Here is a 27,723-nt window from a genome sequence, read left to right as displayed (position 1 = left end):
ATTACATTTTTTGCCAAATGCGCCGACGCTGCTCCTGCTAGGGCGAAGGCCCTATCTGAGATATAATGGTGATTGCACAAAAGAAACTGGTGCGTCACAAGCGTCCGTGGCTGGCCAGCCGAAGATCTCGTCGCTGCGTTTACGGTCTTAGCGATAAGCTTATCGAAATGCATATACTTCCTTGAGGCAGCGCAAACCGTAGAGCTGTATCAGTCTTCTCAGCTCCGAAGACGACTTGGAGGAAGGCCTCTTTGGCCCAAACGTGACACGTTTACATTGTATTTTTTCCGCTTACGCTCTACGATATATTGCCACCAGGTCAAGAACTGCGGCGACCGCGAGCCCGTGTCCAGCAAAAACAAACGAATAAGTCGTTTGGGGCAGCGCGCGCTCTCGCTCTGTTTTTGGTTATTTATTTTTTTTTTGGCGCAGCCACCTCGCTAGACCTCTGTCGGCCTCTTTTCCTGCGTGGTATTTCTTGCCCGGGAACCATCTTTTCGTGCGTGACGATATGCAATCAATATATTCCTCATTGTTTTAGGTGCGAAGCTCCCTACGCGCTCGGGCTGACGGCGTCTCTTGTCGTCGTAACCCGTTACGGTGTCTCCTGTCTTCACCCGTCACGGTAAAAAATGACAAATAAGACGGTATTATCGATGATTTTTGCGCAAACTTTACAAAAAGTGACTGGGGACAGAGAAAGACCACACACACGGCACATATGAGCGCAAACTAACAACTGTTTATTAGAACTATGCAATGAAATATATACGGTGACCCACGCATGCGCAACGCTGCCCTAGCTACGACGCCCCCTGCTCTCCTTTATCATCTTGGTTTCCATATCGGTGAGCGCAATAGAAGGCGCGCTAATACACTTGCCCTCTGCTGCCGTTCTGATAATGAAGGCATCGACGACCTCTCTTTTGGTTCGCTTGCTCGACGTGTGCAAAATGTCCGTTTCTTCAAACAAGGGATGACACGTGCACCTGCTGCAGTGTGTCGCCAGATGCCCCGGAGCTTGCAGGAGGCCACAATTGTGTCTATGTTCCTTCAGCCTCTCGTTGACACACCTTCCCGTCTGCCCCACGTAATGAGCTCCGCAGGACAGTGGAATTTTGTATACCACGTTTTTCGCGCACTCGACGAACCTATTTGCATGTTTGGTCAAACACACTGCTTCCTTGTCCCTGTCAGAGTCGCCGTTCACTTTTGCGCATAGTCCGATGAGCTTTCTCGGCGCAGTGAAGACCGTCATTCGGTGTGCCACCGTGTGCATGTACGCCATTGTTATAAAAGGAGGCCTTTTGCCATCTTCTAGAAGTTGCTCTTTTGTATGCCTTAGCACAAATGACGACATTATCGATGACACTAAATGACGTGGATAGCCACTCGTTTCAAGGCGCTTCACTTGCATGCCAAGACGGCGCGCTCAATCAGCAAAAGCTCGCGAGAACGCGCGCTCGCCCGCGAGGAACAAATCCACGTGCGCTTTTCCGAGTGGCAAATAAGACGGCACGTTGTCTCAGGGAAAGCTCTGTTTCTGCCATGGACGCTGTCTGCAATGGGCGCTGGACGCTGTCAACGACGCTGCGTGTAGCAATGAGAGGAGGCTTTGCTGTGAGAGGAGGTCATTGCTGTTGACGCAAACACCGCTGGTTCGCACCTCCTCAGGTTTCACGTTAGCGGAGCTGTCTTGTAGAGTATAATATAGCGAGGGCTGGGAAAAGAAGATGAGTTTCGGGAGGAGAAAACAGAGGAGGCCAACGCCACCCACTACAGTCGCCACCCATTTCCTTGGTCTTCGCACAACTAGTGCGTACCTGCCCCGATGTTTCGTCTGCATTATATCCCAATGCCATTCCTTAAACTATAGTAGGGTCACCTACTCCAGAAGCTCACAAAACACGGAGAAAGCAAATAGAATGAGGTATAGCTGTCATAAACAAGATTGGCACAAGTGATAGGCAACGCGGCTAGTCAGAGCAGGAGTGCTTCTTTGTAGTCCTGCTTGGCAAACTCTTCCGAGCACTCTGCGTTGTGCTTGTCTCCAACGTCGCGCCGCCATGCTAAAGTCACTTAGTAAGCGTTGAATTAATTTGATGGGCGTTTTAAACAGTGTGAAGGATGATGGGCGCTTTGCACAGTTTGAAGCAGTAGCAAGACAGATGGCGGTAAGACGAACTTGTAAACATCTACTTTATACATCTGAACGCCTCCCTTATTCTGATGTCGTCCTTGCAGGAATGGCAGCGTACCTGAAAGAGATGTCGGCACACCCTCAGTTGTGGTTTAGACATTACAAGTATAACACAACTGTGGCTCGCAATTCTTGGCGAGGCCGGTGGATGCGCCAGTCACTTCGCAATTAGGAGCCGTCAAAGACGCAGAGCTACAACACGGCGGGAAATTCACTATGACAAATACTCGGACAGGTTTAACCAAGCTTTTCATTGTAAATTTTTTCTTCAGGTCGTCTTATTCCACTCGCTTATAATATATCCGGTATTGAATTGACTTGAATTGCCTTTAGAAACAATTATAGCAAGAAACTTATGTTAAGCCCCAGGGCGGAGGTCAACCATCAGTTTTCGTAACGATATTTCTTCTTCTTCTTCTTCAAGGGTCATTTTGTTCACATTGACGTTAATGTCGCGAAAGTGCTATTGTCGTCTACGATTGTTAATTTAGGGTAGCAGTATAACTTACAAGAGCCATAAAAGTAACACTAAGCTTGCTTAGCCTCCCTTGACGTGAAAGAAATTGCGCGACGAAAACATGGACAGAAGACAGGTATGTACAAACACAGCGTAAACTTTCAACTGGGTTTATTGTGCCACTGGATCTGCTTATATACGCCACAGTATACATCACGCATGCGCACGAAAGGACGCGACGCGAAAAAGACCGCGCATACCGCGTGCCCTGCTTGCAATTTGACTTTCCATTTCCCAGCTACAAGTTTGGCCGAATAAAGAGTTACGTATTTCCGAGTTCTGCTGGATTCTTCTTCACCGTCACGACTGTCTGTCAGACGTCTTTCAGAGTGAACGAAAGACGTCCCGAGTACGTTACATGGGACATGTACTCAACGAAGAGTCCCTGTTCGTTGAGTACATGTCCTATGTAACGTACTCGGGGCTGCAAAAAATGATATTTGTTTCTGTTAAGCTTCAAATTGTGTTCTCGGCAACGCCCCAGCAACTTGGACAGGTTGCTATCGTGCTGCCGGCGAGTTTTTCCCCATACCAAAATGTCGTCCATAACAACGGCTACACCAGGAAGGCCATCTACAACTCCGTGCATCGCTCGTTGGAAGACTTCTGGAGCGGATACTATGTCGAATGGCATGCGCAGAGACCTATATCTGCCACACGGGGTGCTCAAAGTACATATTCGTGAGCTAGGCTCGTCCAACTTCACCTGCCAGAAACCCGATGGCGCGTCTAAGGTGGAAAAGTACCTAGCTCCTGAAAGACGCGTTACTACGTCTTCTAAGGTCGGCATGTGATAGTGTTCTCTGAGGATAGCTTTGTTTAAATCTGACGGGTCTAAGCATATTCGCACTTTTTCCTTTTTAACTACCATCACCGTATGGCTTGACCAAGAAGTTGGCTCGGTTACCTTTGCGATGACCCCCGTCAGTTTCCATCCTTCGGAGTTCTGCTTGCACACGGTCTTGTAGGGCCACAGCGATTCTTCTTGCTGGTTTAACTGTACCTTGAGCATCGCGTTTCAGCTGTATGTGATAGACAACATCTTTGAGTTCGCCTAGGCCTTGGAAAACATCTTCAAACCCTTTAGGTTCATTGCTGCTGGCCGACTCAATTCAATCTATGCGGGATATCAGGCCAAGACGTTCAGCAACGCATCCACTTATTGTCACTGGGACCTCCGGCTTGACGATCAAAAATTCTGCTTCTGTGCACTGTCCTTTGTGGCTGATGGGCAGCTTGATCTTTTTTGATGCGATCCCTTTGTGTCCGAAAAATGTGCGCAGAGTATCAGAACATGGGTGTGCCGGCTCGGACGTTATGCAACTGAACACTGCCTCGGGCATCACACAACAGTTTGCACCGGTGTCAATCTTGCACCTGACGTACATGCTTGCGATGATAACCCCTGAGGACCAACGATCAACCCGATCTACGGTATTGACTCTAAGTGTGAAGGAACAGTTCTTCGTCGTGTGCTATCTGAACTTCTTGTACGCTTCGTCCTTCGTTGCGTTGTCTTGCCACTGACATGCGAAATCATCCGCATTTGTAGCATTGCTTGCCAAGCGCAGGACAGTTTCCACCCTTGGGGTTATCGAAGCCACATCTAAAGCAAGCGTTCGCTTTCGATTTCACTGCGTCAATTAGGGCAGAGCATACGCCGTGTATTTCATTGAAACGTTCTTTGCCTTGTTCGTTTGCACGGCAGATTTCGACAGTTTTGCTGTAAGACGGATTTTCCAACACGAGTCTCTGCTGTAGAACTTTATCATTGATTCCAAGGATAATTCTGCTTCGCAGCATTCTGTCTTCTAGTTGGCCGAATTCGCACTGTTGCGCCAGTGTACGTAGCTCTGTTAGCCAATCATTTAAAGACTCACCCTCTTGCTGATTCGTCGAGCCAAAGCGGAATTCGTTGAATGTCAGGTTGGTTGTTGGCTTGAAGTGTGCTTCAAACTTTTGGGTGAATATCTTGACGTGATGCTTGTCGTCCTCATTCTCAAACTTGAAAGTGTAGAATAATCTCCCTGCTTCTTCAACGACTGCCCTCAGGAACGTTGCAGCTTGAACCTCCTTTGCTTGCTCTGTCAGCTTCGTTGCCACTGCATAAAGGTCAAACTCTTTCCTCCATATACTCCAGCTGCGAATGGTGTCTCCTGTTGAGTCCACTGGTTTCGGCGGTGGAAGTTGTAGCGGCGGATCCAGCTGCGGCGTTTTGGTCTGTCGGTCTACCCTGTCAATACGACCGGCGGTGTCAAACCGCCGCCCACTTCTGACACCATGTAACACACTGCAGGTTGAAACGAGAATGAATGCTTTATTGTATAACGCTGGGGTATTGATCTGGATGTTCTTGGGCTCAGACATGCGCAGTGGTAGCCTTGTGCACACGTGCAGATGACGAAGCAGATGCATTCTGCTACAGGCAGTAGCCATCCACGCGTACACGTGGTGAAATGGAACGAGGGACTGCCGCGTCCGCGCTCTGCTAGAACGCGCTGACCTCGTGGTTGCAACAAAGAAATAAATGAATAAGAAATAAATTGCAAAGAACGTCACATTTCTACATAAGATGGCTATATTGCTGCTGGCAAATGTCCTCCCAGCAGTGAATTTTTCTTTAGAAGTGAAGCCATCTTTCAGGAGATAGGTGACAGTTTTGTCTGTGACAGCTGCCTCTCACACTCGGGGCAACAGCAAACAATTAATGAAATAATAAATAACACTCCCAGGCCCGTCTTATGCTGATTCAGGATGGCTTATATTTAGGGCTCCGTGTCTTCGGTTTTATCTAAAAAAATTCTGATACATTCGTCGGTAAAATTTTTGACTCTTCGGATTTATCCGATAAACTCCTATTTTACGGGCCAATTTGACCTGGTACTGTTCTTTGTCGAAAAGTTCTAAGCGCTCATCAATACATCTTCTAGTTTGACCGATTTAAAGTTTACCGCGCACAGCTGTATAAGGCGATCGACGTAGCTCTATTGTGCTCCGACTCAGCTTCCTACATGCAGAAACTTCACAAGGACTTGCTACTCTCCAACCCCGAATTCAAGGCGCTTCGCGTCAAAGATCCCTGCCACCTAGTCAACAACAACAACGCTCTGGAAGATGGAATCAGGACGAGCTCTTTTAACGTAGTTAACCATTTTGTTGTGAACTTTCCTGCCCTGTTGATGTCGTCGCGGGAGCTGCGCCGTAAGTTTGGTCTCGTGTGCTTGGCCGTGGGCATGTCCATCAAGTAGCTGAAAATCGTATGTCCGTCGAAGTGGTTCTCTTTTTATGAACCTCTAGAAGATATTTTGGACTACTGGCGCGCCATTTTGTCTTTCTTGAGAAGCGAAGAAGCAAAGGGAACGAAGTGTAAGAAGCTAAATAGTCTTATTTCATCGCCTGAAGCTGTGCACGACTTGCTCGTTAAGATGGGGTTTCTGAAGACCAATTCGTGTGCCGTGCTCTCAATCATTAATGAACTTGAGGCAGAGAGTTCCCTAGTACACCAAGTTTATCCCATACTGGGGGTTCGTTTGTACGCACTCATCAGTCAATGGCGCGATCCAACCGAGGTCTTCGCATCATATGTCGCAAGTCTGTTGAACCTCCTTGACGAGGCTGACCGCTGAACGGCTGTCACAGACTTTCACGGATACTACGCTGCTGTCGCCAAAAAGTGGAGAGAGAAATCTGAGAGGAACCTGTGCGATCAACTCCAGTACACCAAAGAATCGTTTTGGTACTGTGATCAAATTGTGAATCCAAATGTGAAGCATGAGCTGCCCTGCGCGTTCGAAACCTATGCGTCTGTTTTTCAATTAGTGCTTCTTGAAACTGATGACATGAGCCAGCCCCTGAGTGATCTTGCGAACTATCAGTGCTATGAAAGATGTAACATTGTGGAACCCTTGTCGTTTTGGAAGCTTCACAATGTCCAGTTGTCAGTGCTTTCTCGCTGCGCGCTGCGTCTTCTGGCGCATCCTGTTTCTAGCGCTAACGTTCAAAGCGCACTTTCAGTCGTCAATCGAAAGGAGCGCGCTTCGATCACTGGCAGCAACCTCGCAAAGTGGGCTTGCGTGTTTTACAATGAAGCTTTAAGCGTAGGTTTGTTAAACGCACAAGTACAGATGTTATGTGTTCAAGTATTTCGCTTGTTCGTATGTTTTTGTGCATTCAAACCTTCTAGAAAAAAATGCGCTTCGTGTGTTTTGATGCTTTAGTATTCAGATATAAATTGATCTAAGTTTTGGGGTCTCGAGAATAACACAAAACTCCGAATTTCGAAGAATTGGGGATTTACGAGAAATAGATTCCGATAAACGCCGAATTTCCGCAAAAATCACCCGCCGATTTTAAAGAAAAATAAACACCGAAAACACGGAGCCCTACTTATATTGTCACTGGCAGAATGTTTACCACCAGTGCACGTGTGTTTACAGGTGAGGCCGAATCGAAGAAGTTCGGTGTTACCTTGGCGTTTGTAAGCTGGCTTGGCCCGATTGTGTGTTACAGTGAATCTTCTCATAAAGTAAAAAGGCGTGCACGCGTGTCTCGAAGCGGACACTGTGATCTGGCAGGTCGGCCTGGCGAGCAAACGTCGCTTAATGTGCACCACTATGGAGGTGTAGTCGTCGATCTGTCGCGCTCAACTCTGTGCTGTGATTTCAACGTTGATGGGCAGTTCACAACCTTTGATACCAAGGTGACCTTCGCAAGTCACCTCCATGTCGTGTGCCAAAACGCGTCGCTCGTGATCCACATTGCAAGATAGCAATGGCTCGTAGCTATAGCGCGATAGCGTTGAAGAGCTCGTTTCGCAGAAAGTACGGTGTCGGCGTCGGCATCGTTTATTCGATATAGATGAAAATGAAATATAAAAATGCTCGGTTCAAGTGGGAATCGAACCGAGGACATCCACGTTGTAACAAGGTGTCCTACCACAGAGCCACGCCCGTGTTTGAAAGTGTTTTGGGGAAATAACCCTAGACGAATGTCATGTAGTGAGATACGTCTCCTGAACGCATGTAATATTGCGTGACAGAAGCGCAGAATATCACCAGGCGCTAAGACATGTAGATTGTACAAACAATCGTTGGTTCAAAGGCTCTTACGAGAGGCGCCAGGGTTGCCTGGGTAGAATGACGCGAACGCCAAAGGAATGGGCTGGGAAGACCCACGCAGTGGCAAAGCAAAAGGCAGCCAAACAAAAAAAAAACGTTTAATTCAAAGGAGTACAAAGGATGAACAAAGCGCGTGGACGAAAGCCCTCGGCGCTAGATGCGCCGGCCTTTTATAAGCAAAAAGAAGGCGCTGTATAAGCACTGAGACGGTAAGAGGAGGAGGGCGCAGCTCCGCTGTTCGGACACGTACGCCATCTCTGAGGGACGCGGGCAAAGGAGAGAGCACCGAACAGGGCGTCGCACGTTCTGCACATTAATGCAGCTTGGTTCTGAGCACGGTGTAAGTGGAACTGAGGGACATTCTCAGGTAGTCGTGCACGGGGTCCAGACCGTGAGAGCCTTTACGGTGGCGGGTCGCAGCACATTCATAACAAGGCCCACCAATTACAAAGCTCACAAGGATAATTAATCATTCTCATGAGCGACAGCGTCAACAAAACGTACACCTGCGCAATCGCGCGCGTTGCCTAACGGTCACGTAATGTACTTCGCCAATTCGCAAAGTGAAAAATTATGGCGGAGTGGGCACTTCGCGAATGTGCTTGAAATATGTGCTTGAAAAGGCTGAAGTGTCCAACGAGAAGCTAAATCAGACTAGTGCTGAGAAGGTGATGCGAACAGGGCCTAATTACGCTGTCGCTTTCTACTATTGCAGGCGAAGCCCAAGGGTCCTATAAGCTTTTTTTCCATATTGCACAGTTGAAAACACAGTGCGGTAGAGCTCCCTCACTAATGCAACATTGCCGTGCGAGATGGACAACCAAAACGCTCGATATCCGAAATTCCTATCTAGGGAACCCACTAGCGCTCTATCACCAAGGGAAGGCATGGTTAAGGCAGTTTGAGGTAACAGAAATGAAGGACAAAAAGGGGCAAAAACAGCGCACAAAAAACACGCAGACAAGAAAGATAGACACACAGCTCCGCTGAATGAGAGGGAAGGCACAGCGCTGGTTTTTCAAAACACAGCAGTTTCATATAGGCACTTTAACAAGTTCACACGAGCACTTTCAGAAGCTTTTCAAATTAGCAAGTGTAGCGATTCTTCTATCAGTCAACCCTTATTGATTGTGCACAAGAAAAGACCTTTGTTTTATTGATAAGCGTATATCCTAATTTTTATTTTCAACTTCACCTCACTTGACATGCGCGGTTTCCCTTGACAAGTTTATGTATCCTTCCAATAAACTTTTAGTTGTGAGACAGCGCTGAGTGTCTTCCCTGTCATACTTGTCTATGTTGTTTTGCGCGCTGTTGTACAGCGAAAGCTATTATGAGAACACAACAAAAGCTGATTTTGGTGCCGTATTTGTCCGCCGCTGCCAAGGATCACGTTAACATATGTAATATAGCGTGGTAGAATAGCAAAATAAGAACCAGGCGTCACACAATGCGAATTGCACAACGAGTGGTCGTTGCATGGTTCTAAACCATTACAAAGGGCTCAGCCATAAGTATTCATCGTCAGGAGCCACAATTCAAAGTGCGCATAATGTCTTACATACGTGTAGTGGGTACCACGCTCCTCTTCAGAATGACGAATAATGGCACAGTGGGTGCTTCCCTACTTCACAAAAATTGTGATGATTTATGGTGTAGTGGGTACCTTGGAATTGTACTTGTATTAGTTGCCCAAATAGAGTTTACGAAAAGCTCTAGAAAGATCGCTCCTCCATCTTTCACTGTGACCGTTGTTCGGTGCAGGCCTGGCTATTCTTTTTCTCCATAAAATAGATACGCAGCAACAAGCGCAACTAGCCATTTTGTTAAAAAAGGAGTTTGTAGCGAGTAGGATTTGAACTCATGTCGTGGCAGTACGCACGCGATGCTCATACGAGCCGGCTACTCTGCGTGACTCACTAATCCTTAAAACTGTTCTGCTGCACGGCCTCTTTAAGGGCGAAATGGAACTGCCAAATCAGTCAATTCGTTGCAATTTTCTTACATAAGGTGTATATCCACACAGCACAAGAAGTAGCAAGATACAAGATGTACCCTGCTGTAAGGATCAATATACGTATCCCACAATTGTTTAAACAGTGGTGTCATCGATAGGGACAGTATACTAATGCGCAAATCTTAGCTTTAGGTGCTAAGGGAAGCTGATGATCTTCCTAAAATCCCCTAAATTGTGAACTTTCGAGACACGAGGGCTGCAACGCCATTCACACTGCTCCTTATCTCGCCAACCCTCTGAAATGTCTCCATCGCAACGCAGGGCATTGCTGTAAATACTTCAATCTCGGCAAAACAGTGTTTCTGTCGGCTGCACAACTAATTCGGCGGTGCAACAGCAAGTTCATATACAAGAGGTCTCTTGAACGTCGGCACGTTTTGCCCACTAATTAGAGTTATTAATATCGGCTTGTACGCACTACCTTCTGTGTCCTGTCTATTTTTCTTTCTGTCATTATATGGACCCTGAAGCAGTTTTGACTGTTTTGAAGTAACGAAGTGATCCGGTAAAGCAATTCCTAAGAACCATTCGCTGACAGATTTAAGCTATCCGCGTCATGTGTGTGATTTATAACGATGCCCTAATCATGCTTATAGCTACAGATCGCAGCAGAACAGCCGAAGAGTTTCCAGCTTCCATTCTACATAGCATTGTTCTATTATACATAACACCTGGATTCCAAGGGATGGCAAACGCGTGAGGGGGAGACAAAAAATTAGGTGGGTAGATGAGATTAAGAAGTTTGCAGGTATAACGTGGCAGCAGAAAGCACAGGACCGGGTTGATTGGCGGAACATGGGAGAGGCCTTTGCCCTGCAGTGGGCGTAGGCAGGCTGATGATGATGATGATGATGACATAACACCGGTGAACGATCTGATTGGATATGTCCAGTCTAGGTCACTGAACCTATGGTGGACGGTGAGCGCCGTCTGTCTGTGTTACAACGGGCTCCGCCTTGACGTGAGCTGCGCGAAGCTGTTTATCTCGAGGTTTCTTATCCCAGATACCACTAATTGCCTCAGCTGCGTTGTGTGCTGCGAATCTAGAAATAATATCAATGAGAACTAACAGACAATAATGCCAAAGAAAGTGTAGGGGATGTTATTCATTGTCATTAGGATAAAGCGTGAAGAAAGTAAAGTGGACGAAACGACAACTTGCCGCCGGCAGGGACCAAACCTGCGACCTTCGAGTAACGCGTCCGATGCTCTACCACTGAGCTACGGCGGCGGTCATCCTCCCGTCCACTTTATGGGGTATCTATATGTGCATTTAAACCTAGGTGTGTTAGTCAGCGCCAGTCGTAGCCATGGCGGCGAGTGTGGAACACTCCTTTTCTGCCTGTTGGCGTCACGCAGCACGTGATCCTTTCACGAGCTGGCAGCTGCCCAATAATTCCTCGCATGACGTGACGCCAACAGGCAGAAAAATAGTGTTCCACATTCGTTGTTCCACGTTGTTCCGGATCTTGGATATGTCAAAAAGAAAAGGTCGTCGGCACGAGGCTTATAAGAAAGAGCGGAGCGCATTATGTCTTCGTGGATCCGCCCATGCACCGAGATGCCGTCAACGCGTATGAAGCGGTTGAGACCCACTGTTGGGCCGAAAAGGTAGCTGAAACAGTGAAAAAAAAAATTGAGCGAGTCGATACATTTCCTATCAATTAGACATTCTATGAGAAATAAATTGTGTTTAACGAATGAGTTATTGCTCCATATGTTTTAAGAATTTGAGCCCCATGTTATTATCGAAGGAACGTGAAGTGCAGCTTCTTACACGGTCCTGTGGACGTCGTTCTTGTGCAATACTTTGTATTTTTGATCCCTGTAACAACGTTAAAGCAATAAAATATGTTGCAGGTGCAGTATCAATGCATCGGTGTGAAATATGGCGTAAAAGCTCGGAATAACAAATGTGAGAACTCAGTCAGACAAAATTGGTATTTTAGCTTGTGTAACTCTCACAAATACGAAGAGAGAGCCTAATAAATACACCAGACGGGCGATTTCCTCTGTGTTTCTAGAAGTTCGTCCGCGCCTTTGTGAGTTTCAAGGATTCAGCACAGGATCACACAAACGAATAAAGAAGTGACAGGGTGCACCTATCGAACGTCGATGATTTAGCGAGAAGTTCAACCATGCCACCACTTTCAGCGCTACGATTTCACATGAAATTGTCTTGTTTACGCGTGTGTGCTACCAAACAAGCATAGCTCGTATAAGGTGAACCGCTTCTACAGAATATATTTTTTGTGGTAAATTGAGTAATTTGCTTAGGCTCGTACTCACTCGCACTTGCACAATCTTCGACTAGAGATGTGTCTTAGAACTTCTTGCTAAGGACCTCTGTACGTACACTACTCAGAGAAGGAAACGCGTCAACTGAGAGCTATGTAATGCACGTACGTGCGATTTTAGCTTGTTTAGATAGCGTGACATAGGCGTATTATTAACTCGTACGTAGGGCACGCCACCTTCGGTAGCTAGATATTGCAGCGACATGACCCTATTTTTCTAGAGACACTAAACGCACCTCCTGCAATACATGTTTTGATGTCACGCTTCAATCCATGTAACCTATGCATGCGATGTGAAAAAAGACCATGGCCATTGGTGTGGAAAGCGCGGAGCACAGCTGCCTCGTGTCCAGCCCTTATTTTCTGACGTCGGCTGACACGCACAGGGAGACATGTCCCTGGTTTTGCACAGGTGCATGGATTTAGAAAAAAGAATATGGACCCATTTGTGGATGTCACATGTTCAAAAACGATGAATGTGCGTCGTTTACAGGTACCATGCGGGGTACCTTTCCAATGCAATGGCAGCGCCAGTATGCACCGCCTGGAAAACAGATAGAATAGAATTGAAACATGGCCGCTCATGATTCGAACACGTCTTCCTCGTTACCTGCATAGAGACATACAAGCAATGAGAAGGCGTCGCGGAATAAAAGCAAAAGACCAGCAGCTAGAAGCCGAAATACCGTATGTGCGACTGCTTTTATTTTCACGCCAAAAACGAGATGGTGGATGACAGTTGCTGAGTTCTGATCCTGGCGTACCCCGGCTGTGCAGTCCGGCCATTTTCAGCTTAGAAGACGACCATGATATCGAGGAAATAGATCGTCAAGAATGACCGTGTGAGCGCTTACAATATTAGACGACTGTGCCAAGCTCGCTCATGCGAGCTTTTACATGGTCGGCGTGGCTAAAGTACGGCTCTGATATCACGAACTACCACTCCTTCCGACTCCCATGCCGGGTTTTACAATATTCACGGACGTGTATTGCCGTCCTATCATGGGCCACTTTCACGCTGTGGAGCACTTGCGTAGTCGCATCGAAAGACTGGTCGCAACGTACACGAGATATATTGAAGATGCGCTTTCTGACATCAACCGTCTTATCTTAAACAGGAAAGGCAAATGCCATCATGAACGCCGTAGATAACCAAGCTTTTCAGATGCTTAGCAACATGAATCCTGATATAATCGCTGAGGCAGAAAACCTTTGCCAGCAGTGTTGCCAGGGCGAAATGACAAAAAATTGCCAAAATTTGGAAAAAATCTTGCCAGAAAGTAGGCTACTTGAGCGAAGGGAAGTAAAAGTAGAAAAAAGTAGCCACGCGCGTAAAAACAACGGCGCTAAAATATATATATATATATATATATATATATATATATATATATATACGCATGTATATATATATATATATGACAAAAGCATTTCGTCGGAGATGTACACAGGTACAGAATTTCAAGCATAAATTGATGGCCTTAGCGATATTTTTGTGCAGGATGGTGAAATTTCTTCCGCTGTTGCAAAATTGACACGATCTATTCAGGCGTATTCTGTGACATTTTCTGAAGGCCAGAAGTAACACCGTTGTGGCGACGAGAGAATATCGGGGCAGTTAGGCACAGTGGTGCGACGACTGAGGAAGCAACAGAGCTGATGGCGTTTCTCTCCTCCTCACCCTCACTTCCCTTTCCCACCCCTTGCTATACTGTACTATACATGGCAATGCTAGCTCTCTTTTTTCTCTGTCTTTTGTGTGTTTCTATCTCTTTCTCGTTCTGCCTATTCTTTTCTCTGTATTTTTATCGTTTCCTGGTTATCTTTCCTTTTTCTCTCTCTATTTCTCTCTTTCTATCACTTTCTTTCTCTCGTTCTCTCTCTCTCTCTCTCTGTGCTCGTTCTCTCGTCTTCTCTCTATTTCTCGTTTTCTTTTTCTTTCTGTCACTTTCGCTCTCTCTCTGTACTCGTTCTTTCACACATCAGAAATATTGCATCCCAAGCTGCACAATTTGGCCCACGTGTTCTGGGAGTCAAGCACAAGATGAAAAAAGACGAAGAGATCACGCGCTGGCTTATGATGATGATAGTTTTCAGCTCACGCCACGTGGCATAACGAAAAGCTAAGATCCGCTGTAGAATGAGTATGACATGTATGTGCTGAAAATCACAGTTGCTGAGATAAAAGCATAAATTGCAGTCACTTTTGAAACCATTTCTGGGGTGATGTCGACGTCGTTTTGGCACGTGAAATCCCAGATAATAATATTGAGGTCCGAGCAGTCGATATCCCTGAACAGCAATCTATATCTACCGAAGCAATTCGACGGCTGCCTGATTTGTAATGTCGATGAGTGCACATGTATTTAGCTTGTGGTTTTCACTTCCAATTTAAAGTCGTGTATAGAAGTAGAGGTTGTCTGCAAAATGACGCCCTATGCAACTATTTTCTCCCAGTCCCAGCTACGCCAACAAAAGTCTTTGCTTTTGTGTAACATAGATACCGAATTCTATTTTAGGAGCTGGAAGCATGCCTTTGCCGCGATGTTATCACACCGAATACTCGAAAGCCTGCGGTTTCGACGTTGCCAGGCATTGATAATATGGCTGAATTCGAGGAAACAAGAAAGGAGCGAGAACGCAGTCTAGTAGCCAAGACGGTTTTTTCTTACGCCGCCAGCTTTATCAAGCAGCCAAATCTGGCAACCCTGTGTGCCAGAATTACGAAGCGTTGCACAGCCTTCGCGCTTACACGCGCTACGCTCCCCCCTTCCCCCCAGAAACAGCAGATCTCTGCCTTTGAATTTCGTCGGGAACATATTCTAAAAACTAATCTGGTTGTTTCTACGTTTTTTCTAGGCCTTTGCTAGGCGATGCAGGTTGTTTCTAGGTTGCTTCAATCACGTTTCGGAACTTTAGATAAGTTGTTCCTCGTTGATTCTCAGCGCGGAGATGTTCTGGTTAAACCACAGACGTGACCGCGGCTGTACAAACTGCAGTGTAGTGAATGGAGGAAATTTGTAGAGAGAATTTATATGGCTGTGAACTTTTGGTGGAATTTCGATATGTTTGTGCGGACTTACGAGAATGAAGACGACGGCGACATGAAGGCGAGCCAGGGGCAGGTGGCACGCGTGGCGGCGGCACAAGAAGACGAAAAAGAATAGAGGCGCGTGTGGAACGCGCAAAGGGCTGAGCGAAGCAAGCCGAAGGACACGCCGGACCAGGGCGCTGTCCGAGAAGTTCGTCGTGGCCGTGCTCAGCGAGGACTGGTGCTTGCCTGGTGGTTCAGGCGTTGGCGGTGGCTCCAGCGAGGACGTGCTGGACCAGGGCGCTGTCCGGGGAGCTCCTCCGGCCTGTTCTTAGTAAGACCTGGGGAGCCGAGCTACCTGCCTGAGGCTACCGGTACAGGGCGCGGCTCCTGCTGTGTCGGCGGGCAGCCGTCACGAGTTCCTGAACATCGTCGCCACCTGAGACGGCGCAAGGCCGTGATCAAACGGGAGGCCTTCCGGAGGCCTTGTCTTGTGACGTGTCACCTGCGTGCTTGGGCTCGCCTTCGACGAGACTCGTCGCCGCACGTAGACTGACCCTCCGCAAGACGACAGCTACAAGTCGTGAGATGTCTTTTTTGTAACCTTGGTCGGACATTCCGCGGGTAGGACTTTCACATTAATTGATGTGTGTTTATCGCTGTGCTTGTTCTCCGTGATCGTCCCTAGAATCCCTTGTCCCCATAAATGTTTATTGAAACTTATTCGTGCGTATTCTCTTGTCGCCTGTTCCGTTGAGCCACGCACTCGCAAACGTGACGAACTACCACTCGGTCCTTACAATTTTCTGGCGTCCGCGCGACAGGACCAAGCTCTTCCGTACACCTTAGAGCCTCACGTTGCTTGTGTGTGGTGGGCGGCAATGGACGAAAAGAGAGCGCTCGTTCAGTTAGGGAAGGAGATGGGACTCACGGGAGAGGCCTTGCAGGCATGGGTTAGCGCAGAGCAGAAGGACATGAGGAATCAGCGAGCTAAGGAGCGCGAAGAAGCGAGGGTAGCGGCGCAGGAGGAACACGCGCGAGAGTTGGCGCGTATGGAGGCGGAACGGGCGCTCCTCGAAGAGCGAAGGCGTGTCTTGGAGGCAGAGCGTTCGAGTCCGAGAGTCGTAGGCAATGAGACAGGTGGTGGTCAGGGTTTTCGCAGCCCCCATAAGATGATTCCTCCCTATAACGAGGCTAGGGATGAACTAGATGCCTACATACAAAGGTTTGAAAGAGTGGCGTCTAGTCAAGGTTGGCCACAAGACAAGTGGGCCTTATCGTTGAGTCTTTGTTTGACGGGCGAAGCATTAACGGCGGTAGGTCGGATGTCCGCGGAAGACGCTACCGATTACGCCAAGCTCAAGCAGACCTTGCTGCAGCGGTTCCGCTACACGGAAGAAGGATACCGTGTAAAGTTTCGGGATTCCAAGCCTGAAAATGCTGAGACCGCACGGCAGTTTGCTGGCCGTCTTCTAGGATACTTTGACCACTGGCAAGAGTTAGCCAAAACAGCAAAGACATATGAGGCGCTGCGGGACAAAATCGTGTCTGAGCAGTTTTTACGACGCTGCGAAGAAAAACTGGCGATCTTTCTGAAGGAAAGAGGATGTGATGACCTTGACACACTGGCAAAGACAGCCGACCAGTACTTGGAAGCTCAAGGCATCCATAACCTTGCTAAAGGCAAGGAAACCAGACAAGAGAAGGGAAAGCCGCCTGGCCAGTATAAAGGAGCTGCGACAACAGCAAGCAAGGGAAAACCTCTCTGCTTCCTCTGCAGCAAGCCGGGACATAAAGCTTCCGACTGCTGGACTAGAACGAGGGCACCGAAGCCACCATGCTGGAAATGCAAGAAGACAGGTCACAGCGCCGATATGTGTCCCACCGGCTCTGGCAGACATGGTGAAGCTTCATGCACACTTCTAAGACATGAGGTGCAGAGTGACCCGGAAAAACTGAAGCCTCCGCAACAAGGTGCACGGAACAGTGCTAACGTGCTTGACGCTGCTCAAAGCAGTACAACGTGCTGTGGAGCGCTGGAAAAGATGCCGACGGTCACGGGTCGTCTGGAAGGCAATTTGGTGACTGTCCTCCGAGATACCGGCTGCAGCACGGTTGTAGTAAAACGCTAACTGGTTCCCGACACCAAGCTAACTGGCAACACACGCATTATACGCTTACTAGACCGGTCGGAAAAGTGTCTGCCAGAGGCCGACGTATTTATTGAGTCACCGTTTTTCAGGGGAGTTGCTCGTGCTGTTTGCATGGAGAACCCTCTGTACGATATTATCCTTGGCAACATCGAAGGTGCTGTCCCGATTGCAGATCCTGATTTCAAGCAAACAGATTCACCGAGTGAGAAAGTGACAGAGACAGCGACAAAGCATAGCAAATCAAGGGAAGTGACGGCCGCTGCAGGGAAGACGGGAAAACGGCAAAAATTACCCGCACCGCAAGTTGACCCCTTAAACGTCAGCCCGGAAGAACTTCGGCAATTGCAGAGCACGGATCATACACTGGAGGCCTGTTTCCAAACATTGGACCAAACAACAACGTCCAAGAGACGAGCTACTGCCAAGTTCGTGCTGGTCCATGGCATCCTTTTCCGGCATTACCAGACTGCGGAACAGCGACACTTCGAACAACTGGTGGTTCCGAAGAAGCTACGGGCCTCAGTAATGAAGATGGCACACGAGGGATTGCTTGCTGGGCATCAGGGACAAAAGAGGACCATAGACCGAGTCCTTGAGGAGTTTTATTGGCCTGGAGTACAAGCGGATGGCACACGCTTTGTAAAATCGTGTGACATATGTCAGAGAACAGTACCAAAGCACCTCGTGGGTCGTGTGCCTTTGGGGAATATGCCCATAATCGAGACTCCATTCCACCGAGTCGCGATTGATATTATCGGTCCTCTGTCCCCAACTTCGGAAAAAGGAAACAGATACGTCTTAACCATGATAGACTTTGCTACGCGCTACCCAGATGCGGTAGCCTTGCCGAGTGTTGAAACGGAGCGAGTTGCGGAAGCACTACTAGAAATGTTCGCTCGCGTTGGGGTCCCGCGCGAAATAGTGAGTGACCGTGGCAAGTCTTTCGCGTCTGGCCTTATACAAGAACTGAGACGACTACTGTCAGGTGGACAACTGCCCACAATGCCTTATCACAGCATGGTGAACGGGCTTGTTGAAAACTTCAATGGGACACTCAAGCAGATGATTCGGCGAATGTGTCAGGAGTGCCCTAAACAATGGGACAGGTATTTGACTCCACTATTTTTTGCGTATCGTGAGGTCCCACAAGCGAGCCTTGGCTTTTCGCCATTTGACCTCCTGTACGGACGATTCGTACGTGGCCCAATGGCCGTCCTTAAGGAATTGTGGACAGGCGACCACCTCGATGCTGAGATCAAGAGCATGTACGGCTGTGTCGCCGGGATACAAAAGAGATTGCCGAACACCTGCAAAATAACTCATGAACAGCATCAGAAGGCAAAAGCTTCCCAGAAGAAATACTACGACAGGAAGACAAGACTTCGACAGCTGTCTGCAGGCGATAAAGTGCTGCTGCTGCTTCCATCGGACAGGAATAAACTTAGCCTCACATGGAAAGGTCCCTTCACAGTCATCGAAAAACGCAGCGACTGTGATTATCTAGTTGACCTGGGTTCGCAAACGAGCTTGTTCCACGTTAACCTCCTCAAAAGAAATGAGGAAAGGGAAATATAAGCCCATCACCGATAGTGTCCTTTCGAACAAAGCTGTACGTGTTTTGTTTGCTTAGAACGATCGCAAAAGAAGTGCAACATTATGTAAATTGTGTCCTTGTGTGTTGTTGGACTTCATGAATGTGAACAAGTTGTTGTACCGAACAACTTTCTTGAGTGGGGGGATAATTGTAGTGAATGGAGGAAATTTGTAGAGGGAATTTATATGGCTGTGAACTTTTGGTGGAATTTCGATATGTTTGTGCGGACTTACGAGAATGAAGACGACGGCGACATGAAGGCGAGCCAGGGGCAGGTGGCACGCGTGGCGGCGGCACAAGAAGAAAAGAAGACGAAAAAGAATAGAGGCGCGTGTGGAACGCGCAAAGGGCTGAGCGAAGCAAGCCGAAGGACACGCCGGACCAGGGCGCTGTCCGAGAAGTTCGTCGTGGCCGTGCTCAGCGAGGACTGGTGCTTGCCTGGTGGTTCGGGCGTTGGCGGTGGCTCCAGCGAGGACGTGCTGGACCAGGGCGCTATCCGGGGAGCTCCTCCGGCCTGTTCTTGGTAAGACCTGGGGAGCCGAGCTACCTGCCTGAGGCTACCGGTACAGGGCGCGGCTCCTGCTGTGTCGGCGGGCAGGCGTCACGAGTTCCTGAACATCGTCGCCACCTGAGACGGCGCAAGGCCGTGATCAAACGGGAGGCCTTGTCTTGTGACGTGTCACCTGCGTGCTTGGGCTCGCCTTCGACGAGACTCGTCGCCGCACGTAGACTGACCCTCCGCAAGACGACAGCTACAAGTCGTGAGATGTCTTTTTTGTAACCTTGGTCGGACATTCCGCGGGTAGGACTTTCACATTAATTGATGTGTGTTTATCGCTGTGCTTGTTCTCCGTGATCGTCCCTAGAATCCCTTGTCCCCATAAATGTTTATTGAAACTTATTCGTGCGTATTCTCTTGTCGCCTGTTCCGTTGAGCCACGCACTCGCAAACGTGACGAACTACCACTCGGTCCTTACATGCAGAGACAGAAACTGGCGCTGAAACAAAGCATTTACACCTCTCATAGATTTACACCTCTCAAGCATTTACACCTCTCATCTTCGTTGGCGTAGGCCTTCCATCGTTTCGGGGCCGCCGCCGCTTCGCAGCTATCTGTTGGCTTCTTCATTATAAGTGGACCAGTGGTGAGTAGTGGGATTTGCCAAGTTTCTGCGGCACATACCCGTTTATGATGATGATAGTTCTTGGTTCGCCGGACGAGAAACAATGTGTTTTAGCAGCTGCGCTGTTAGAAATAGGGCCGCAGCAGCACTGAATGCTGACTTGCAATTGGAATTTCATCAAAATGGCATGGTCCATAAACATTTCATACATCACCTGGCGGGCAAAGTAAGAATGACATAGGAAAATCAAAAGAAAGAAAGGCCAAGAACATAAAAATTAGGCAGATCCCACGCCTTGTGGCTATCCGTTTCATGCGAAGCAATCAGTTGGTGGTTGTCTATGCTGCATTTTTGGATTTGAGCCAAGAGTTACGAGGTGGATCGACGCGCTTTTGTAAGCGCAATAGTTGTGCGCACATCGTGGCCTTACCAGGAACGTAGACGACGCTGGCATTTGTAGGGTAACTTACCATCTGACGTAACATCAGCACTCACTTTGGAGCAGAGACATCAGTATTATCAAAACGAAGCGCTCTCTACGGTGCGATGATGTGAATATCGCACGTAACTTTTGTTAGTGTATTCATCCAGGGTCGACCAACGCTTGAATATAGCTTGCTGAATCATTTAAATACAAATGTAATGTTGATTAGACTTCTATGAAAGCGGAGCCAACACTGGAACCGCAATTGAAGTTAACCCGCCACGGCGCCTCTATCATTGGAGTACATGTGTAATGTTTATTGCTTTTTTATAAAATTAAATAGGCAGCACTGCAACCACACTTTACGCTGCTCCGACATTACTCCTGCATAACGCCTTTTTCCAAAGCCATTTATAGACGTGGTGTGCCTCTGTGGTAGAATACCTCATTACCACGTAGATTGCTTGGGTTCGACTCCTGCTGGGACCTGCTTTTTATTCTTTGTATTCGTCGGGTCAACGCTGCCGATGTCGGTTTTTCTTAATACTCTCGCATTTAAATTACCACTGTCTGTTCTCGCCGTTCCTGGGTAGATATAAATTCTCAATCACCTATGGCGCATACCCGCTTATCGCGGCCCGTGGTATACGGGTATGTGCCACACGTGTCTGGAGGAAAGGGTCTGGCGGCATACGCGACAGGGTTTACTTTATTCGTCTCCTGCTAAAATAGTCGTATTCGTCAAACCGTTTTACCCTCCCATGCCATTTTTGGTCTACACCAAGCTAAGGAGGCGATCACGAGATCACCCGGATGGCTAGATAGACAGATACGTAGATAGAAACACTCGAAGTACCTTGTGTTCGCTAAGAAATGCTTCGCAATTAGGAAAGTCTACGGCAAGAAAGCAAGGAAATAGGAATGCCGTCATGTGAGAATATTTTTTTTTCATTCTCTAAAAGAACTTTGTGAAAGAAAGCATTTATTAACGAAAACAAATCTAATACGGCAGTTCGATGTCTCCCCACAGGTGCATGATGTCACTACCGGCCGTCTTTTCTGCAATCCTGGCCTTCATCCTCTGGACCTGCTCTTGCTGAAAAGTGATTTTTCCAGTCCCCTACAACACCCTTTCGAATGAGACCTGCACCCTTATGGGTTTCTTCACGCTTGCCTAGCGTTTCACGGTACACTTCCATTGACCTTACCTGCTCCTCCGGCGCCAATGCCAAGATATCTTTGATGCCAGACCGGGGCTTACCTCCGAACACTCCCTTCATGTTCTGCAGGGAACAGGCCTGCATTACTTTCTGCAAGATGGCATTGTTACTCTTCAGGAGCTGTCCGTGTTGCGTCCCCAGGAAGTCCGCCACGCGGAGCACCGACGACCTCGTGTCTTTCTTTAGGTCTTCGTAGGTGAGGAAGAGCAAGTTGCTCAGGTGTCTGCGATTGTACCAGGACAGCAGGTGATCGAAGTAGTCCCCGTAGAATGTCTTCCCTTTCAGGAACATTTGCAGAAATTTTTCGAATGAAACGTCTTCGCAAGCCTTAGGGGTCAAGCCCTTGGCGAAATAATAAAACGACAGGCAGCAATCATACGGGTTCCTTGCGACGTATATGTACTTGGCTTGCTCCGAGAACGTCAGCTTGTCGAATGGCAGATGGGTCATCAGTGCCAATGGTTTGGGTGTCCTCTGCGCGGCGTCAATGCCCATCATCTCGAGGTAGGGAGAAGCTAGCATGAATTCCGCGGGGCTGGACGGTGGGGTACCGCTTGTCAGTATGCTGCACACAATATACTGCATCCACTTCGTACCGCACTTGGGAAACGTAGCAACGATGACGTCATCCGGGCGCGGCAAAAATTGCATGGATGCTCGAATGTTGTCCTCGTGGAAGAACTTGTGCATCCAAACTCCTCCTACGTCTCTGTAGGCATGCGTGTCCATTCTAGTCATGAGAAAAAAAGCAAGCCTGTTGGTTAAGATTGCACAAAGCAAAACTGAATACTAATTCTAGGTTTTTTCATCTAATTTGATTGCTACTGGTGATTTCTACTTGGGACAAAAGCGACAACGGAACGACATACCATATTTTGCTTGAATGCTTCATCAACCACCCATTTTAAATCTTAAGATGCGTCGCTCTTTACGCAGAGAAAGTGGCACTCGCGTTACGTGCTTATTTCTGAAAATCACTTTTCTTTTATGCTCTGCGCAAGTGGGCAGTTCTAACTACTCATCCAGTTAACTACCGTATCTCAGTCGGCGAAACCAGCTAGCCAACAAACTCAATCGAAAGGGCAGACTAATGAACTTAACTGAATGGGCAAACTAAAAAACTACGGCCTTCTTCCGGCATTTAGTGAATTGAGACTCTCAGTGATAGCGTGTGCCCCGGAATACTGCTGAGAAGGTAGAAAAAAGGAAACCATTTTTTGTACGGCTTAAACATTTTGAATAACGAAAAAAGTTCATGTGCTAAAACACAATACCAGACAAGAGTTGTAGGCATAACGGTGGAATTGGTTCGACTTAAGATCCGGGATCAGTACGAATGTATTTACACTTTGAATCTTCCATTTTGAGGCACCAGCGTAAATTTCATTTCTAGCTCCATGATACAGTGAACTTAACAGTTATGTTCTTTCCAGGTGACTTTCCTCACTGACACCTTCTGTGTGCCATTTCACTATTTTCATGTTTCCGGGAGATTCTTACGGAAATATATGAAAAATATTTCCATATTTTATGGAAAATATATCGGCTCCCTAAGAAAACACATATAAATAATGGAATGGTTCAAGGAAAGTTTCACTCGTGTACCTTCAGCTACTTGACTTCACAAAGTAATTAATTACCCAGAGCGGTTTAGCGTTTGAAAGCCAGTGCAGATTTATGTGAGATAATTTCTCTTATCATAGCGATGGAGGGAAATATGTGATTCACCTTTAGTAGCAGTCACTTCTACTGCTCTTTAGAAATGAGGTGGTTCACAGTTCAAAGTATGAGGGAGATGAGTGGACCGTTGGTAACTTGGTAAACATATATTCCTTTACTTGTGCTTTCTTCTTTCCGTGCTACCTCCTACATTTATTTCACGAAATAGCAGCATAGCATAATAATTTCAGCCTGGTATATTATATCTGGGTAGGTTAAATGCAAAATGTAGTTAAATATAAAAGATTGATTCATACGTCATTGAGCGCACCTCCTGTGGCATTTATTCTCGGACCTAAAATAGATTACCACGGAACCAATAGTATGAGCGTCAGCGCAGCGTACGGTGCTGTGCTGCGCACTTGTATGTAGTTTGAGCCCGTGACACAGAGTTTGCTCACTGGTTCCCTAACGACGTTTATATTTACTTTATTTTTGTGTCATGACTATTCAACAAGAAAGTCTCGCAACAAGTTTGTGATGTTTTACAGCGAAAGCTGTTGTGAGATCATTGCAGCGACCGTTTTTGGCGCCGTAGTTGTCCGCCGCCGCCGGTGTCCGTAACCACTATCGCTCGAAATAAGAAAAAATTCCAGGATGGAACGAGGTTCGAACCTGGGCCATCTGCGTCTGAGCCCGGTATTCAACCTCTGAGCCATGCCGGTGCTTGAAACTGCTTTGCAAAAAGGTCCTATACAGGCTTCATGTCGGGAAGGAACCACATTAGCATATGCAATATAGCGTGGTAGAAGAATAAAAGAAGTACCAAGCGTCGCACAACGTGAATTCTGTAACGAAGCGTCACACAATGCGAATTGCGGAACGAGTAGGTTGTTGAATGCTTCCAACCCATTACAAAGGGCTCCGACATAAATCTTCATCCTCATCAGGCACAGCATCAACAAAGTGCGCATGATGCCTTACATGCGTTTAGCAGGTACCACGGCTCTCCTTAGAATGACGAAAAGTGACATAGTGCCTGCTTCCCTACTTCCCAAAAATTACACTGATTTATAGCGTAGTGGGTTTCTCGTAAGTGTCCTTGTATTGGCTGACAAGAAAGCCCATAAGCGTATGATCCATTTCCTTGGGGTCTCAATGAAGTTCTTCGCCCCCCCCCCCCTCTCTCTCCCGCGTCAACGTATGTTATACAGCATGGCGGGAGAGGGAAATAGCGGCCGGGCGTCACCCAATGCAAATTACATAACTGGCGGGCCGTTCAAAGCTTCAAACTGATTACAAAGGGGTGAGCCATAATTCTTCATCGTCATCAGTCGTCGCTTCAACAAAGTGCACATAATGCCTTACAGACGTGTAGCTGGTGCCTGGCTTCTCCGCAGAATGACTAATATTGGCTTAGTAGGTGCTTTCCAACTCCACGAAAATTGTGATTTATGGCGCAGTGGGCACCTTGCTAGTGTACTTGTATTAGTAGCCCCAAGAGAGCTTACAACGGGCTCTAGAAACGCCGCTCTTCCAGCTTTGGCTGTGACTGTGCTGTGGTTTCAGCGCAGGCCTGGCATTTTTTTACATCTGTTCTCCTAGAAGAGCCAGAGTTGGGGCTTGTTGGTTTTATGCAGTTTCCTCTATATCTCTTTCCAGCGCGCTGCAAATTTTTACACTTTGCTCCTTACGTTTATGTTGGGCTACGCAGCCTTCGGTAAGTTTCCACGCATCTTGGCTACAAGCAGCCTGCCGACGCCCAGCTTCCCAATGCCTTTCTACCATAGCACAGGGCCACATATGAAGGAGCACTAAGAAACATACGATACCCTTTCCTCCAGCATCTATTAGGGCATTTTTATCACCCTTTCCCAAATACCCTGTCCCTCCTCTTTCCCCCAAGGATACGATTACTGACCTCTACGTGTTACCCTTCTTTAATAAATCCAGTTTATCACCATACGGTCATGTCTACGTTGTACATCTGTCAGTGAATGCCGTTCGTTTTGTCTTTAAATATGATTCAACGAATCATGACCCGCTACAGAAAACATTGATGACTGTATTTATGGGGAAAAAATCCTGTAAAAAGAAAAGATTAACACTTACGCTTGCTGCCCACTGCGACTGCTGAGGTGAAGCCGTGGAAATGAATAGCTGAGGCCACGTAGTTGGGCAGGCGTATTCTTAGGCACAAGTGCCATGCAACATCCCGCACTAAAGATAAGCAACGTGTAATCTGCTGCCGTCGAAAGCGGTGCACTTCAAGAGCTTGAACAAGAAAGTGTGCGTAAAAACCAGATGTCCACTTCCCCGCTATTGAGGACACTGTACTGAGAAAATCACATTTCAGTGACATGTCATAACCACGGTATGTTGAGGTACATATATATTTAAGTGAACATGAAACTGACCAAGTTTTTATATAATTTAGAGTGCGGCATAATACTTTCATTTCGTGAGTAGTTGCTACATTCAGCCTCCCCGTTACTGTTGATGACTTCATTGCTATGTTGTGCCGCGAATGTACAAAGTAAACAACTTTTATTACAAAACGAACTTGTGTGTATAGAATAATCGTGCATTTATCAAAAGCAATATCAGGTATTTCGTAACTCTGATAGTCTTCCCAGACATTTCGTTGCGATAAAGCAAACCTTGTTTACTGAAGATCTTGTCAATTCGCACTTGTGTGAGAATCAATCAATCAATCAATCAATCAATCAATCAATCAATCAATCAATCAATCAATCAATCAATCAATCAACTTAATTTCCTTTGGATAGTTGGAGTACAGAACTAAAATCTTGAGCAGCTTGACGAGGTCCCGACTCCGTCACAACTTGGTAAACAGCAAGATGACGGCCAGTCATTCATGAAGAGTACAAATAAATTGACAAGTATTACATGACATCAAGTAAAACAAAAATTATGTAAGAAAGCGATAAACAATACAGAGTAGTCATGAAAAGGCATGAACAAGAAAAGCAGTGGTCTACAAGAACAGTGACAAATATTCGGAGGGATGTACTATTCCTCAAAATAAATGCGCAGGGCAAAGCGTTTAATGAGACCATTTGGATTACACAAAAGATGAAAACCTTCATGGTTTGATACGTTTAGCAGGGAAGGTAGCTTGAAGGACAAAGTCTGTTCATCATAAACAGTTATACAGGTCGGTGCTGTCCATAGTTCTTTGTGCCTGGTTAGAGGAGCACCTGCAAAACTTAAAATGGTTAGGATGCCTCAACTCATTAGCTTAACTTGTCGGTAACCTTGATGAAGCTCTAGAAGTGTATATCTCCAAAGATAAATGAACGTTCATAATATGACACTAGACGTTTACGTTAGGTGGATGGGTGAAAATTTATTGGTTTTATAGTGTGGCAAGAAAGGTCACATCCGAAGCGAAGGGTAAAACTGATAATTGTGTTCTCGTAATAAAATCGGCCTTGTTCACCGGGAGATACTCTTCGAGCTTGCCTAAACCGACTAATACGAAGAGATTTTGCCCGTTTGCTTCCTACGTTATTCTATTCCGACTCATTTGCTCTACCTTCACCAGGAAAACAATACGAATAGTTGATGTGAGCTGTGAGACCTATTCTTATTGAAGTAATTTATTGCGTGTTTTAGCATGAATGTTTCTATTAGTCCTGCCGTTGCGTTTGTGATTTTGACAATGCTACTGCAGTGTTTAGCAACAAGAATCGTCTTTTACATACAATTTGGTATTTACCATTCTAGGAAATAATTTTCAGAGATATTAAGAACTACTAAAATCACTGTATTTACGCATGGGAAAGAAGCACATGGCGTTGTTTACATGGACTGCTCTTCTTGGTGTTGTTTTATGAGTTGCATTGCTTTATATCTTTGAAAATATAAAAACTAGCGCAATGTGGACATTAGTAACGAAGTTGCGAGGTCTGTATGCACGCACCTCTGATGAAATTCACATGACTGTTTCGCTTTCAATGCAGTTATATCGATGACATTGCGCAGTTGTTTGCTGGACTCTGTTTTGACAACTTTCTCGAGCAGCCTTCCGTTGATACCGTGAAAGCAAATGAGGCTTATATGTGGTTTGATATGAGTATATAGTTGGGAAGGGTTTGCAGTAAGAACGTGACATGATTAGCGAGAGAGTGAGAAAGACTTTGTTGAAAAAACTGGCATTTCTGCCGGCGATTATATAAGCGCTGATATGCCATTAGCTATTTAAACTAACATGATCCGCCAGAAGAAAAAGAACAGCCCTGTTAACCCAATTTCTACACCGCCTTCTATTCTTGTAGAGATCCCGGTCTACGCGTTTTATAGTTAAATGAAGAATAGAAGTAAGGATATCTTTACATGTCGCGAAACA

At 46.8% G+C, this 27,723-nt stretch overlaps 1 protein-coding gene across 1 annotated transcript; it reads right to left on the bottom strand.

Moving 5' to 3' along the window:
- Positions 1 to 21,472: 21,472 nt before the first annotated feature.
- On the bottom strand, positions 21,473 to 22,421 carry LOC119375275 (sulfotransferase 2B1). Its single transcript, XM_049411217.1, has 2 exons — positions 21,681 to 22,421; positions 21,473 to 21,568 (listed from the first exon to the last, which is right to left on the bottom strand). The coding sequence occupies exons 1-2, from the start codon at positions 22,419 to 22,421 to the stop codon at positions 21,473 to 21,475; spliced, it is 837 nt and encodes a 278-aa protein (XP_049267174.1).
- Positions 22,422 to 27,723: the final 5,302 nt, after the last annotated feature.

This window comes from Rhipicephalus sanguineus, chromosome 11 (assembly GCF_013339695.2).
Source record: "Rhipicephalus sanguineus isolate Rsan-2018 chromosome 11, BIME_Rsan_1.4, whole genome shotgun sequence".
Classification (NCBI taxonomy): domain Eukaryota; kingdom Metazoa; phylum Arthropoda; class Arachnida; order Ixodida; family Ixodidae; genus Rhipicephalus; species Rhipicephalus sanguineus.
This window is presented reverse-complemented; position numbering and strand designations above follow the sequence as displayed.